At 40.9% G+C, this 14,960-nt stretch overlaps 1 protein-coding gene across 4 annotated transcripts in view; it reads right to left on the bottom strand.

Annotated features, from left to right (window-relative positions):
• The window catches only part of LOC139938008 (protein N-lysine methyltransferase METTL21D-like), a 36,574-nt gene that overhangs the window by 6,411 nt on the left and 15,203 nt on the right, over positions 1-14,960 (bottom strand). For all 4 annotated transcript variants that reach the window (XM_071933350.1, XM_071933349.1, XM_071933352.1 and 1 more), the window contains exons 2-5: positions 14,521-14,824; positions 12,883-12,993; positions 11,634-11,706; positions 805-924 (exon numbers count right to left, since the gene is read on the bottom strand). In XM_071933350.1, coding sequence (XP_071789451.1) covers positions 805-924; positions 11,634-11,706; positions 12,883-12,993; positions 14,521-14,759 — 543 coding nt within the window. In that variant the 5' untranslated portion in view covers positions 14,760-14,824. The remainder of the gene's footprint in view (positions 1-804; positions 925-11,633; positions 11,707-12,882; positions 12,994-14,520; positions 14,825-14,960) is intronic.

Below are 14,960 nucleotides of genomic sequence, written 5' to 3'. Positions count from 1 at the left end.
AAATTTTGAAAATATTGAATTATGACCCTTTTTGACCTTTTGACCCCAAAATGACCTTAAAATTCAAAATCAAGCTGGGCATCCACCCTTATCGTCTTCCCGAGCCCATGATCCATACATCTAGCATGGATGCCAGCCATTAACAAACTATGCCGTCCAAAGTGTAATTTCATACTTTGGCTGGCCTAGTATTTTTTAGAGATCAACATTTTTGCAGTGACATAACGATTTTGAAAACAGCTCTCACTAGTGGCTCCATGCAAAAAAACCAAAATAAGGTTGTCTGTACATTCAGGACGTTAAAATGTATAAAGTCAATGCTTTTAGCGATTAGCCTCAGAAAGTTTGTGCAGTATATGCTCTTTTTGCCAACCATTTTGGGTGGCACGGTTGGCTTGTGCGTAAAGCGCTCGCCTCTCACCAAGGTGACCCCGGTTCGATTCCCGGTCGGGGCCATATGTGAGTTGAGTTGTGCGTTGGATCTCTGATGTGCCAAGAGGGTTTTCCAGACTATCCGGTTTTCCTCCCTCAGGAAAAAATCAAACACTTTCGATCTTGGCTGTGCTCCGTGGTCATAATGGGTTGATGTGGCTGGCAGCTGAATGCGCCCTTGCATGTCTGCTTCTCGAACACGTTGTAGCCGCGTCCTTCGCAATTCAGCTCTTAGCTGCGAGTAAGGACGATTAGCCCCCCAAATTACTATAAATTATTATTATTACTTTATGCATGAAAACATATACCAAATATTGGAAGTCCCTTTTCAACTTGTGTAACTACTGAAATGTAAACACTTGGTCAACTTACTGTTAAGAATTTGTCAAGTGATTGTAAGTTTTGTCCAATTGTTCTCTCCTCATAGCTGCACAAGATCTCTGTATCGTGCCCACTGAGTTCATCTAGAGTAACAACTAAATCACCGACAGCCTACAAAAGACAGCATAACAAACATGTCAATGTTAAAGGCAGTGGACACTATTGGTAATTACTCAAAATAATTATTAGCATAAAACCTTTTTTGGTGACGAGTAATGGGGAGAGGTTGATGGTATAAAACATTGTGAGAAACGGCTCCCTCTGAAGTGCCATAGTTTTCGAGAAAGAAGTAATTTTCCACGAATTTGATTTCAAGACCTCAGATATAGAACTTGAGGTCTCGAAATCAACCATCTAAAAGCACACAACTTCGTGTGACAAGGGTGTTTTTTCTTTCATTATTATCTCGCAAGTTCGATGACCGATTGAGCTCAATTTTTACAGGTTTGTTATTTTATGCTTATGTCGAGATATACTAACTATGAAGGCTAGTCTTTGACAACTACCAATAGTGTCCACTGCCTTTAAAAGCTCTTCAATGATATTTCATTTTATCAGTTAAAGGCTCAAATGCTTTATACTCAGCATACCATATCACATTTCTCCTTTGTCTGTGCATTACATGCTTAGATCGGTGGTTGCCGTGCTGGATTGGTTGGTTTGGCTTATTTGCATGTTCTGGCCAAACAAGGCAATTTTTTTTTTGGGGGGGGGGATCCACAGGATCGAGCAGCAACCAATTAGCAATGGCATAGTGAAACGCCCTCCAAAACGTTTGTTATATTTTGGAGGGAGTTTCTCTTGCTAAGCATCACTTTGTCACAGCTTGTGGAGTCATACCTTTTTGCCCACCACCTACCTTACAATTTCACCTTGGAAAAGGGAATTCTTTTTGCAAAAAACCAGTAAAATGTTAAAGGTCTTAGAATTTCCTTTGTAGGTTAAATTGTATCACGTAATTTCTATAGTAGTTTCTATATGTATTTATTTCTTACAATAGTGGCATCTGTGTTTCGGTAAGGCTATCTTACCTGTTCCCCTCGTTCTCTGACTTGGGGAATTTCTGATGGGTTACTAGGACTGGGATATACTTCTCTCTTTTTATCGTGTTTAATTAATGGTTACATGTAAGTTGGATTTAGGGTGCCTAGCGTTTCCACATTGTCCAACTTGGGGAAAAGCATTTTGGGTAGGACTTTTAAATACTTCATTGATAGGCAAGGTGCGTAACATGTTTTAACAAGTCCTTGTGGCCAATAAGGGCGTGGTAGTCCTTGGTGTGGCCTCTGGTGTTGCATGGATGGTTGTCCATTGATTGCATGTACATGTATATCTCCGATATCGCTGCGGTACCCGCTGCCAAAACATGGAATTCGAACTGCCTCTGGCTACCGGGCAACCTCGGTAGTCTAGCTGGTAAGACACTGCTCTAGAATTGCAAGGGTCGTGGGTCGAATCCCACTCGAATAAATATGCCTGTGATATTTTTTCACAGGACTCAGGAAAGTACTGAGTATACAGTGCTAACACATCCGTGTATGGGTAAAAACCCAAAATTAACATTCTTTATCCCTGATGCAAGTTTAACATCTAAAATATGTACATGTTGTTTGGTTGGTCTGTCTAAGCCGGTTTGCCCTATGTTTGATATCCAGCTCCTTGCCAACTTTACAAATTGTTGTTCTGTACAGTGTTACTATTTTGCATTTTATTGCAGGTTTTAATAGCACTTTTGCAGTGTCAAGCCATAGCATAAATCACATATGTGGCTATTAAGTACATGTATTATTTACACTAGCGGGATGCCGCGCTTCGCGCGGCACCCCGCTAGGATATAAAAATCCTTTACACAAATTTTTCGAAATGTGGGTGAGGGTGTTATACGCCTCTCTCAATATTTATGCATGGCGTCATAATTCTAACCCAAAATGAAGCTATTTCGCACGTCCACCACTACTTGCAGTGGCTGTACCCACCTCGTTTTGGGTTAGACAACGTACCTTATGCATCTAGAAACTATAAGGCTCCCCCGTGATCCTTATAGGGGTCTAATATGTTGGGCCTCCCTAACGTTACACGTTTTTCAAATCAGCGTTGATAGGTGAAACTGACCGTTAGCCAGCAATAACTAAAGTTTCTTTTGTACTACACTACCAAAACTTTCTCCACACACTCAATATACATTCATAATGCTTGCATTTCCTTTTTAAAAAACATCGTCAAAAATGACATTTTTACGTCCCACGATACATAGCGTTGCTACAGCACTATAAGTAAAGCGAGTTTTTGGAACATGCTGTGTGCCACAAATCTAATTTATCTACTTTTTTTTTTTCGGGGGGGGGGGGGCGGGGGTGGTAAGAGCGTAGACCTCTTTTTAGTTTATTCTCATCTGAATTGGTCTTGTAAACTTTCTGGTCAATAGGCTGCATGTATAACGGGAGCACTTAACGTGAACGTCAAAAAAGTGTCTTGCAGGCAGAGATGCCAAGTCCAGAGGCTAGCTATGTGTGAGATTTTTCAAAGCTCAACCCCCATCCCCCCGGAAAAAAAAGCCAGTTTAAGAAGGCCTTTTTAAATCGCCGCCCAACCTTTTTTTTTTTTTTTTTTTTTATAAATAAATAAAACAATGTGAAATTTAATTGTGGACAAAAAGTGTTTCAAAATGCATCAAAAGCCTCCTCAGAATAATTAAAACTCACTTGAGGTACACAGGAGATGTTGATGGTTAATGTGGAGGTTCGATTGTGTCAGATTATATCCTTCCAAACTTGAAAAAAATAGACTAAAAATGATGTCCAAAATCAATCGCTCACTTCTTCTGCCTGTTGTGTCTTCGCTAGTGGAGCGCATTTCAACGAATTTGCTAAAAGAATCGGAACAAACTTGTGCGCAATAAGCGTTTTGCGCTCTGCCGAATTTGAGCTGAACCTACTGGATGAGCAAAAGCGTGCGCAATCTGCAAATTTGCGCTCTGTTTGTACAAATTTTGTACAAAAAATGTCGTTAATTTTTTTTTTCCGATCTTGCCCCAATAATGGTTGATGTGCGTGTGAGCGTGAGACAGAGCCCAAATGCGTGAGTCTCACGCCTAATGCGTGAGACTTGGCAGGTCTGGTTTTGTTTTATTGTCACTTTGGGCTTATTGCATCTCGCGAAATTTGAACGACAAACGACACAATTTCTGACCGCGTTCATGTTCACGCTGCTCTAGGAACAAACCTCCATACATCCCATATCTCTGGAACCCTATATCGTACAAACTAAATAAAAACGATAAACTCGTCCCCACTCCTTAATTTTCTCTAACTCATTTCACTTTCAGAAAGCATGTCAAATCATGTTTAGGGTTTGTTACGTCCAGTTTGGGTCAATAGACAAACTCCTAAAAATGTACCCCATTCAGCCGCACGAGGTCTCTTTTGTTAATATTATCTCCATCAGTAACCAACCCGACGGGCCGATGGCTAAATTAATCTTCATAATGGATTTGGCAAAATGTACATTCTGAGACCTGACCGACACACTGCTCTAACCAATTTTGTGAATGGACTTATTCAAAAGGAAACTTAATGTCGTTTTGCTTAACAACTTTGACCAAATGCAAAGCAAAGTTCTTTTTTTTACAGCTTCAAAACAGCCTTTGACGTGTGTGTATAAGTTTCACCATAGAGTAAGGAATGGTTTCACAATTCTACCGCCATGGTTAAACTCTGAAACTGCAACATTATACCTCCATGAACAGACCGTATTCTAAAACGGTATTCATGTACCCATTTGAGTTTACTGGCAAAAGGTCCAAGGTCGCCACCCACTGTCAACCTAAAGTGGTCCCACGGCGACCTTCTTCACCAAGCAACAGGTGGCCTGTCTCAAACCAGACAACACACCACTCACAATACACTGACCAGAATGGCTCTTTGTGTAAGGCCCCCCCCCCCCCCCCCACCCCCAAAATGTTATTAATTGTAAAGTTCCCTTAGACACCTTCCAACCTATAGCCGGCCCTACCCAATGTTTCCAAATTATTAAGCTTCCGTTTGATCCCATCCTTGTTCATCATGATAATTCTCATGCCGTTTGGAAGTGAATGCTTTTTTTATAAATATTCTCCATTTAAAGGAACACGTTGCCTTGGATCGGACGAGTTGGTCAAAACAAAAGCCCTGTAACCGTTTTTTATATAATGCATATGGTTGGAAAGATGTTTTAAAAGTAGCATACAATGATCCACACAAGTTTGCCTCGAAATTGCGTGGTTTTCCTTCTACTGTGCGAACTATCACCGTCGGCCATTTATGGGAGTCAAAATTTTGACCCCCATAAATGGCCGACGTGTTAGTCGACGAGGTAAAAGGAAAACCACGCAATTTCGAGGCATGTTTGTGTGGATCATTGTATTCTACTTTTACAACATCTTTCTACCCATATGCATTTTATAAAAAACGGTTACAAACGTTTTTCAAAGACCAACTCGACCGATCCAAGGCAACGTGTTCCTTTAATCTTTTCAACAAATGAGTCACCCACAGAAGGATTTCTAGGAAGTCTGATAACAACGTCGACCAGTGGTTGACACATGGTCACCTGCGAAACATCAATCTACGGTACTTAATCCATTCAATGCAAATTCGGTCAAATTCGTGAGATTGGTTTCGGATTTGTCCTGGCACCCAGCCTCTTCGACCCTTTCGACCCTGCGCGGCAATGAATTAACCAATCCGGAGAACCATGCTTAATACAACACGAAAGTAACCTGACCAAAAAGGGCGGATCGAATGGCGGGTGGGCGTTCAAGGGGCAATGAATGAACCAATCCGGAGCACCATCTGCGAAACACTGTCCAATGAGTCGCCTGTCAGAAAGATTTCTAGGAAGTCTGGTAACAACATCGACCAGTGGTTGACGCACGGTCGCCGCCCAAACTTCCTCCAATCACATGACTTGTAAGTGCGAGTTTGGATCCGGGTTTTGCAGACTTGCAACCCGACGTCTGAAACCACACAAACGTATTGAATTCCACACAAACAACCGTGTTGGATTCCACAAGGATGCCATACCACTGGACCTTCTAATTTTCAATCCAAGATGGCGCAGGTTACGCTTTTAATAGTATAGATTTTGTTGTTATCTGAGTACAGTACATGTATAAGGTTAATTTGTAGAGTTTGATTAGCCAAAATAGTGTAATGGCCTCCTGCTAGCATTTAGAGAGAGAGAGGGACTCAGCTTGTATCATGAACTTTGGTAGTTTTTATCAGTACGTTAACACTTGGCTGCCATCTTGATGGAAAGGTACATGAGTGAGGGGCTAGACTCTAGAGGGCGCTAGTCCTGTATGTATGCATGTGTGAATGTGACATCCCCTCTTCTTTAAAGATTAATACAATGGAAATGAAGATTAATCTCAAATCACTTACATCAAATGTTCATTAGTCCAGTTATTCCTTATAAAGTTCAGTCCTCCGGAGAAACATTGTTCTGTTTATAAGAGTCCAGGTTGATTAAACTTACAAATTAAACTGTTCTGTATTGTATGACTGTGTGTCTGTTTGTGTGTGTATTTGTTTTGTTTAGCAACATGATGGTATGTTGTTACAAATCAAGTCGGTGTTCCTGAGGGGCGGTTAGAAAGCGGTCTGCTCTGGGGGTGTGAAGGAGCATTGCGAACAGGGGTTGGTTTGGTAGAACTCAGAGGAGCTGGTCGCAGATGAATCCTGTTTCGTCTGAGCGGACTTCCACTTTCCGTTTCCACATTGTAGGATCGAGGAGTAGTTGATTTGCTCATAACTCTACCTTGGCTTCAGGTTTTGTTAATCGGATTTTGGTATAGATGGGTTGGTCGTTGAGGAGTTCTTGGATAGAGGAACTGGTAGAGCGTCTGTTGTAGTATTGCATTTGCGAAGACTGGTCTGCCTGCAGTATATCTCGCACATCGTCACGATCTGGTGGGTAGTATCGTCTTGTACTTCCTTCTGTTCAGTAGCTCAGCAGGGGATGCAAGGTTTGACTTGAGTGGTGTAGCACAGAGAGTAAGGAGGGCTAAGTTGGGATCGTCCCCTGACTCTCGATATTTGGTGAGGATTCTCTTCATTGTTTGGATATGTCTTTCAATGAATCCATGACCTCTGGGGTAGTAGGGTGAAGAAGTTTGGATCCGAAATCCGTACTGCTGTGCTAGGGCTCGGAATTGGGAAGAGGTGAACTGCGTGCCATTGTCACATACGATAATCTCTGCAAAGAGCACACGCGAAACTCTTGTGATGGTGCTTGCGGTGAGGTTTTCAAGTTTGCGGATGAACAGAAATTTTGAGTAATAATTCGCGATGATCAGGTACCAGACCTTGTCATGGTGAAAGAGGTCTGCTCCCAAGGTGTGCCATGGATGTGGTGGGACTTCCATACTGATCATTGGTTCACGCTGTTGAGAACGCTGGTATTTCTGGCATACATGGCAATTTGTCACCATATTGTCAATGTCTTTGTATATACCTGGCCAGTAGACACAAGATTTTGCACGCAGCTTGCACTTGTCGATGCCCTGGTGACCGCTGTGGTGACCTGGTGATCTGTTGTAGATTGTTCTGTCGCAGAGCATTTGGAATCAAGATTCTACTGCCAACCAGGACTGTGCCGTCTTCTATGGCTACGTCATCTCGGACTGACCAGTATGGTCTGATTGAGCATTGGATTTTCTTGATGCTGTCAGGCCAGCCGTCTGTGACTTGTTGTTTCAGCAGCTGGAGGGTCATTGTCTGTGGCTGTTTCTTGCCTTATCAGCTCCAACTTTGTTGGTGTCACGCTCACAACATGGTGTCTACGGACTTTCATCTCTGGTATCTCGTGCTTTTCTACAGAGTGCATCCGCAACGACCATCTTTTTACGAGGCTTGTAGCGTATCTCTATATCGTAAGCCTGTAGATGCAGAAGTATGCGCTGTAGTCGTGGTGGGCCTGCATTAAGTTTTTCTTGTGGAATATGCTGGAGTGGGCGGTGGTCGCTTTCTACAAGGAATCGTCTGCCGTACAGCTAAGTATGAAACTTGTCACATCGTTATAGGACTGCTAGTAATTCTCGCTCTATGTTTGCATATCGTGTCTCTGCTGGTGTGAGAGGTTTTGATGCAAATGCTATCAGACGACCTTTTTGGACCAGTGTTGCTCCAAGTCCTCTGGTTGATGCGTCAACTTGCAGTGTTACAGGCTGCTTCTGGTCGTAGTAAGCGAGAGTGGTGTCTAATGCTATCAGAGCTTTGATGGAGTTGGACACTTTTGTGTGTGATGGAGACCAGATGTACTCAACATCTTCACGAAGGAGTGTCCGCAGTGATGCAGAGTGTTCAGCTAATTGAGGGATGAATGGGCCCATGTAGTTGACCAGCCCTAGGAAGGTTCGCAGTTGTTTCCTATTACCTGGGGGCTGCATCATTTCAACTGCCTTTACTTTATCTGGGTTGGGCCTCACTCCATCGGGTGAGTATATCAGTCCAAAAAAACTACATTCAGTCGTTTTGATGATGCATTTTTCGGCATTCAACTTGATCCCTGCACGTCTGGTGTGTTCCATAGCTTCATGAAGGTGTATGTCATGGCCTCGTGCGCTTTTGCCGAATACTTGTATATCGTCAGCGATGCCCACAGTGCCTTCACAGCCACGATAGGTTTCGTCTAACTTTTGTTGAAAGACATCCTGACTCATCCTGAGACCAAAGGGCATTCTCAAGAATCGGTATCGGCCAAAAGGGGTGTTGAATGTGGTGAGGTACGTAGATTGTTCATCTAATTCGACATTCCAATAGCCATTTCTGGCATCAAGCTTGCTTAACATTTTGGCACCAGATAACTTTGGTGTGATTTCTTCGAGAGTACGCACAGGGTAGTGATCTCTTTTGATGGCCCAGTTGAGGTCCTTGGGATCTAGACATAGGCGCAGTCGGCTGTGGCTTTCTCACGTATCACCATTGAGTTAACCCAGTCTGTTGGCTTGGAAACTTTCATGATAATCGCCTTGGATTCCATCTCACCTAACTCTCCCTTGAGTTTATCTCTGATCTCCAAGGGGACCCTACGTGGTGGGTGTATAACGGGTCTGACTTCCGGATCGAGTGTGATGTGGTATTTGAAGTTCTCAAAACAGCCACTAGTGTCAGCGAAACAATCGGGATACATTTCGAGGAGGTCAGATTTACTCCCGATATTCGGCCACTCGAGCAGTGGTGTATTTCTGTGGATGCATTTTGGAGAACGATGTGGTGTTGGTGATTCCGATGTCGTCACCAATGGGTCAGCGGAGTGGACGCGTTGACCGCTACATGTGTCTTTCGTGAGCTTTTCTGGTTGATGTTGGACAGGATGATTTTTCTGCTCATTCTCCATCACAGTTGTTGTTTCCACTGCACAGTGAAGTGTGATAAGTTCAGGGCTTGGCATGTCTTTAGGCCAAGGATTGCTGAGCCCGCTGCATCAGTGCTGTAGAAAACGCAAGTGTGCTTTGTGTATTGTTGTACATGCAGGGAATTTTCACTGTGCCCAGTTGCTTGATTTTGGATCCGCCATATGCAGTGAGTGCCATCTTGCTAGTTTCCAGATTGCTGGGGTCTGGGTTTCCATTACTGTCCAATTTCTCTGGAAAAATAATGCGGAATAGATGGGCTGGCAGGAGACTGCTCTGTGTGCCAGTGTCTATCTTTGCACCGGAGCATGATTGGTTTTCTGCCTTTCTGGTTTATGCGTAACTTTGCATATACTTCATCTCTCGTGTCATCGGACGAGCCAATACTGCTGACTTCTATGGTGCCAATGGTGAGGTATTCATCAATAATTTCATCATCTTCAAGGTAATGCACTTTTGCGGCGAGGTTTGCCTGTTGGGGGTTTCCCTGATCTGCATACCGATTGCCAGTGGTTGTCTTTCCCACAGTTTCTGCATGTGCTGCCATAGGCAGGGCAGTTGCTCTTTGGTAGCTCGTGCACTCGACTGCAATCTGCCACCATCCCAGGTCGAAATTCCAGTTGAACCTAGTTAAACTGGGTTTAACTGGAACTAGTTGAAACCAGTTGATAAACTAGTTAAACACAGTTAAAACCAGTTGGTTTAATATGGAAAATGGACAGAAACCAACTGGTTTATAATTTCAACCTAGTTGAACACAGTTAAACCTAGTCCATACCAGTTGGTTAATATGGAAAATAGACGAGTTTGGTCACTTTCCAGTTGAACCAGTTGACCCCAGTTAACTAGGTTCAACTGGAATTTTGACCTGGGATGTAATGCCTCCTGCTGGCATTTAGAGAGAGAGAGAGGGACTAAAAGTAGACTAAAGGTAACGATTGCAGTTCACCGTAGTAAAGTAAATAAGGAAATTAATTAAATTTCTTTTATATTTTGGTATCAAGGGTTAACCATTTGAGTTTCTGTCTAAAAAATGAATGAGGTGGTTGAAAAGAATATCCACAGGTAATGTGTTGTTTGTGGACTGTAATGGCCTTTTCGTGTTGAAGAAAAATCATTTTAAGGTAAGTTAGCAGTCAAAATGCTATGGTGAACCGTGTGGTGAACCATCAGACATGAACGCAACCAAAAAAGTTGGTCAGGTACATTATTATTGTGCGCAGGCGCAAGGCGGTCGTGCCAGGAATCGTCATTGTCGCCTCAGAGTGAAAGGCAATGAAGTTTTGGACGGGCTACTTTGAGAGTTAAACATGTCTTCATTTATATTATTTTATGGACTTAATACCGAACAACACAAGAAGCAAGCCAAGTTATATAATTAATTTAGGTTTAACCCATGAATATAGCTATGTTTTATTTGTGAAAGCGAGTAAAGCAAAGTCATGTCAAAGAGTCCATTTCACCGAGCATGAATATGCAGTGTGAGCAAAGCAGTCGTAAAATATTTTGCTTAGCCCCAAAGAGAGAGTAATAAAATACGTGTAACACAATGCACTCTGGTACGAGTTGCTTAGTGCCAAACAGAGGGTATTCAAGTTACTAATAACACAATGCACCACCATCCCCATAAAATAATCACTTTTAAATGCCATTTTGGTTTTCACGCCCTACTCACCGCTAAATGGACATTCACTGTTTTTGGACATTCATAATCTTTTTCAAGCATTATTTGCATATTAAAAATCAAAAAAATACCCTCAGACAATCCCGGCCAAAATGCTTGGGCCACCATTTCCTAACATTGTATACAACAATTCCCTGTGCACTTCCGCCTCCCGCCCCCCGCTCAATGTTGACTGTAACTCAGAACACAATCGGCAATTGGAACCAACATTGAAAGGGGGCATGGGAGCCCAACAAGATATGGCCGGGATTGTAGACCCTAAAGACGTGACCTGTAAATGTGCGACAGAGCCACAAACTATGAATCACCTCCTGAGATGCTCACTGGAGCGTGAATCACAGAATTGAGGACCTTGCAGAGAACAATGATATTGCTAGGAGCTGTGTTCAGTTCTGGCTGAAACACAACATCTAGTGTGTGGACATGATAAGAAAAGGCCGAAATAGACTGAATTTCAGAAGCCCTTTGGACTAACTAAATATTCAAAACGATGTCCCGCATGAAAAACCAAACACAAAACTCTGTTTTTTTATCTCCTTGTTGTCTTACGGTTTGTTGATTGGGCACTTTTAAAATTGATCATAAGAAGACAGTTGACGCCCACTTAAATAAAAGAATGAATGATTTTTATAAAGGAACACCTCTAATTTAATGTCTAGCCAGAAAACTGCATTTTGTTCAAAAAGTCAATTTGCTGCAGGATTTTTAAACAAATATAATGTGCATGAAAGAGATTACAATTACCTGTATATAGTAGACACAATCCGACAGTAGAATGAAGTCAGGGTGAGGTAAGAACTCCTGCACTGAACCACCCCTAAAAATCAGCACAGGAAATTGGATTAACAAATAAATAAATCAATAGTTGTTTTGTTCAAGTTCAGGATTAGGAATGCAAATTAATGCTAAATAATGTTTTTCAGAAGCATACCAGATAAGAATTAAAGATATAATTTTGAAAATATACCAATACTAGAGAGATCTTACAATTAAGTAAAAATTTGTTTACATTGTCATACTTGTTCTAAATTCATTCATCATGTGAAGTCAGGAATGAGTTACAAACATAATAAAATATACTTATGATAGCTAAAAAATGCATGGTATCTTGGCATCTCGGAGATGGCACTTTTAAGTGTGTTGGCCCTAAACTTTGGCATGCTCTCCCACGTGCCATCAGGATCACCAATAATACAGGTACCTTCAAAATGTTGCTCAAGAACCAGTTATTTCAGCAGGCTTTTTGTTGGTTTTTGATACAGCCGTTTCCTGGCTGATGTTTAATTTCTGTTGATAGTTTTTTACTAATGTTCTTGTATTTGGCTGTGTAAATATTCCATTTTTAAAATAATTGTTAACATCTGTACTTTTTTACTATTGTAATGCGCATCTGTGCATATTTTGTATGAATCTTGCGCATAATAAATGAATCAATTATTATTATCTTTTAAAAAGTGCCCAAAATTGAATAAGGAAACATTTTTTTTGCTATTGAACTATTGAACATGACTAATTTGAACTACCTCTGATTGACACTTGTTTACTGCATTGCTTCAGTGCTGTAACTGTACTGCATTTCCAACAGCTCTGCAGAGACACAACCTTTTCCCATTCTTCCCAAAAATACTAAAGTCTATAGATGATGTGACCTGTGACATCACATGTTAACAAAAGAGCAACCACTTCCTGCAGGCACGATTTTTTCACAGCTAAATGGAAGAAAACATAATTTTTTTACAGAGATTGCACTGTCTAATTTTATCAACTTTTGATATGATGAAAGGGGGCAATCTGAAAGTGTGTTCAATTGTTACTTTATAGCCTACTTCTTTGATTATTGTGGATATTATGACACACAATCTAAACTTCCCCGTATGACTAGTGCAGTATCTTGCTTGGTAGAAAGACCCAAGAATGTATACGGTCACATGATATATGAAGAGTACATTTCAATACCTTTTTTTTTTAAATTTCTTGCAAAATGCCAACTAACCATTTGAGTGTTTTTGCCATCAGGGAACCTTTGATGAGGGCTTTGTTGGTATTTACGTTCAACTGCATCAAAGGCACGAATTCCTCAAGATCTGTGATGGTCACGTTAGCTCTGAATATAAACAAGAGGCAAGTATTATTGGTACATATACTCCTCCATGCATATACACACTGACATGGTTGCCAACATCTTGTTTAGCAGAGGGCAAGTAGTATTGGTACATACACACTGACATGGTTGCAAACATCTTGTTTAGCAGAGGGCAAGTATTATTGGTACATATACACACTGACATGGTTGCCAACATCTTGTTTAGCAGAGGGCAAGTAGTATTAGTACATACACACTGACATGGTTGCAAACATCTTGTTTAGCAGAGGGCAAGTCCGCATGCTATCATCTATCATTTAGTCAAAGTGAAGCGCCTAGTGAACTGACCATGATAAGTTGTCAAATGTAGTTAGCCCTTGGCAACAGTTGACGACGTGATGGCCAAATAAATTTGATGGTCTGTCCAACATGTATTTCAGTTCAATATTCTGCCTTTAAATTGGTCCTTGGAGACAAATTGGGACCGTTTTTTGAGTACAAGAGCTGACTTTTATGTACACAAGTTGTAGGTTCTAATAGACTTTCAGACATTATTAATAACTGCTTTTATGAGTGCAAAACAGACTAAAGTAAACAAACATCATGCCTGATTAATGTGTAACTCGCACATAATCTTGTGTAATAACTAAATACTGATTGGCATTCTGGCAAAATCCTTATCATTAAACATGTTAAAGCATTGCCCCCAAAAACTCCAGGAGACTATTATTAACAAAACTGTGTGTATGATTACAAAAGTTTCTCTCTCCGCACAAACCTAAGCACCTGCTTGAAACATTGATGTAACTTTGCAAGTTGACAGGATGCTGTGGGTTTAGAGACCAAGCTGAACTAGCTAGTTTTAGGTGACATGTAGATCCATCAATAAACTGGTCAAATTTAGACACCACCTTATTTTATCATATGCTGAATTATCAAGATAGATACAATAACAGTTATGAGAAAGTTTAAGTTGAGTAAATTGGTAACTAGTAATAAATTGGTATCAATCAATATCAATATCAAAGTCTTATATTATAGCGCACGTAAACAAGGTACTCAAGGCGCTGAGTTTATACAAACTTTCAGAAAGATGGGTAATTGCAGTGATGAATTCTGAGACTCAATGTTTTAGCACCTTATAAGGGTTTACAAGGTGCTACGGCACAAACAGCAGCCATAGCCAGGAATACCGGGGCGAACCCCTTCTCTTTTCGAAAAGTGTACTGGGTTCTTTGACATGTATGCTTTACACCAAATCCATCCAAACGATGTACATGTATTTACTCAAAATCTGTTTTAAAATGGTACCGCATAAGTTTATCCATGAGCAAAATATTTTACGAGATGAAATTCACAGCTTTTAGTATGGAACAAATTTTGTATGGAACAAGATTTTTCATTGGAAAAAATCCTATGAACCCAAGAATTGATTACAAATGTACTATTAATGCAAACATGATGGTCATCCAGGGCTATTGTACAGTGTATTCAGGCAGTGTAAAGACAATTATACATTTCTTTTTAACCAAATAGCAGACTACTAACCCCAGTAAACTTGCTGCCAGTCCAACTGCTCCAGTTCCACTTCCCAATTCAATCACATGCTTTTGTTCCAAAGTCTCATGTTTGGACTTGAAAAAGTCTGATTCAATGAATTTCAGCAAGACTAAGGCAGCATCCCAAACAACACATCCAACATCCCCACTGGAGCACTGCTTGATTATAAGCACTTGGTTGTTAAACTCCAATGAGCGATCAAAGTACTCTTGTAACTGATCAGTCATTTCATTGATGCGTTTTCAAACAACGATGTGTTTGAGCTGGTAGTTTGTTCAGCAGTTGTGCAACTCTGAAAAGAAAAGATTTTTTTTTATTAACACTGAGTCTTTTCCTTTACATTTTAAATCTGGTTATGATTGTTCGTAGTAAAAAAAGAAACTCTGCACTTCTAGGATTTACAAGGTCATTTCAAATGTGTTACGTAT

Source organism: Asterias amurensis, chromosome 6, assembly GCF_032118995.1.
Source record: "Asterias amurensis chromosome 6, ASM3211899v1".
Lineage (NCBI taxonomy): Eukaryota > Metazoa > Echinodermata > Asteroidea > Forcipulatida > Asteriidae > Asterias > Asterias amurensis.
This window is presented reverse-complemented; position numbering and strand designations above follow the sequence as displayed.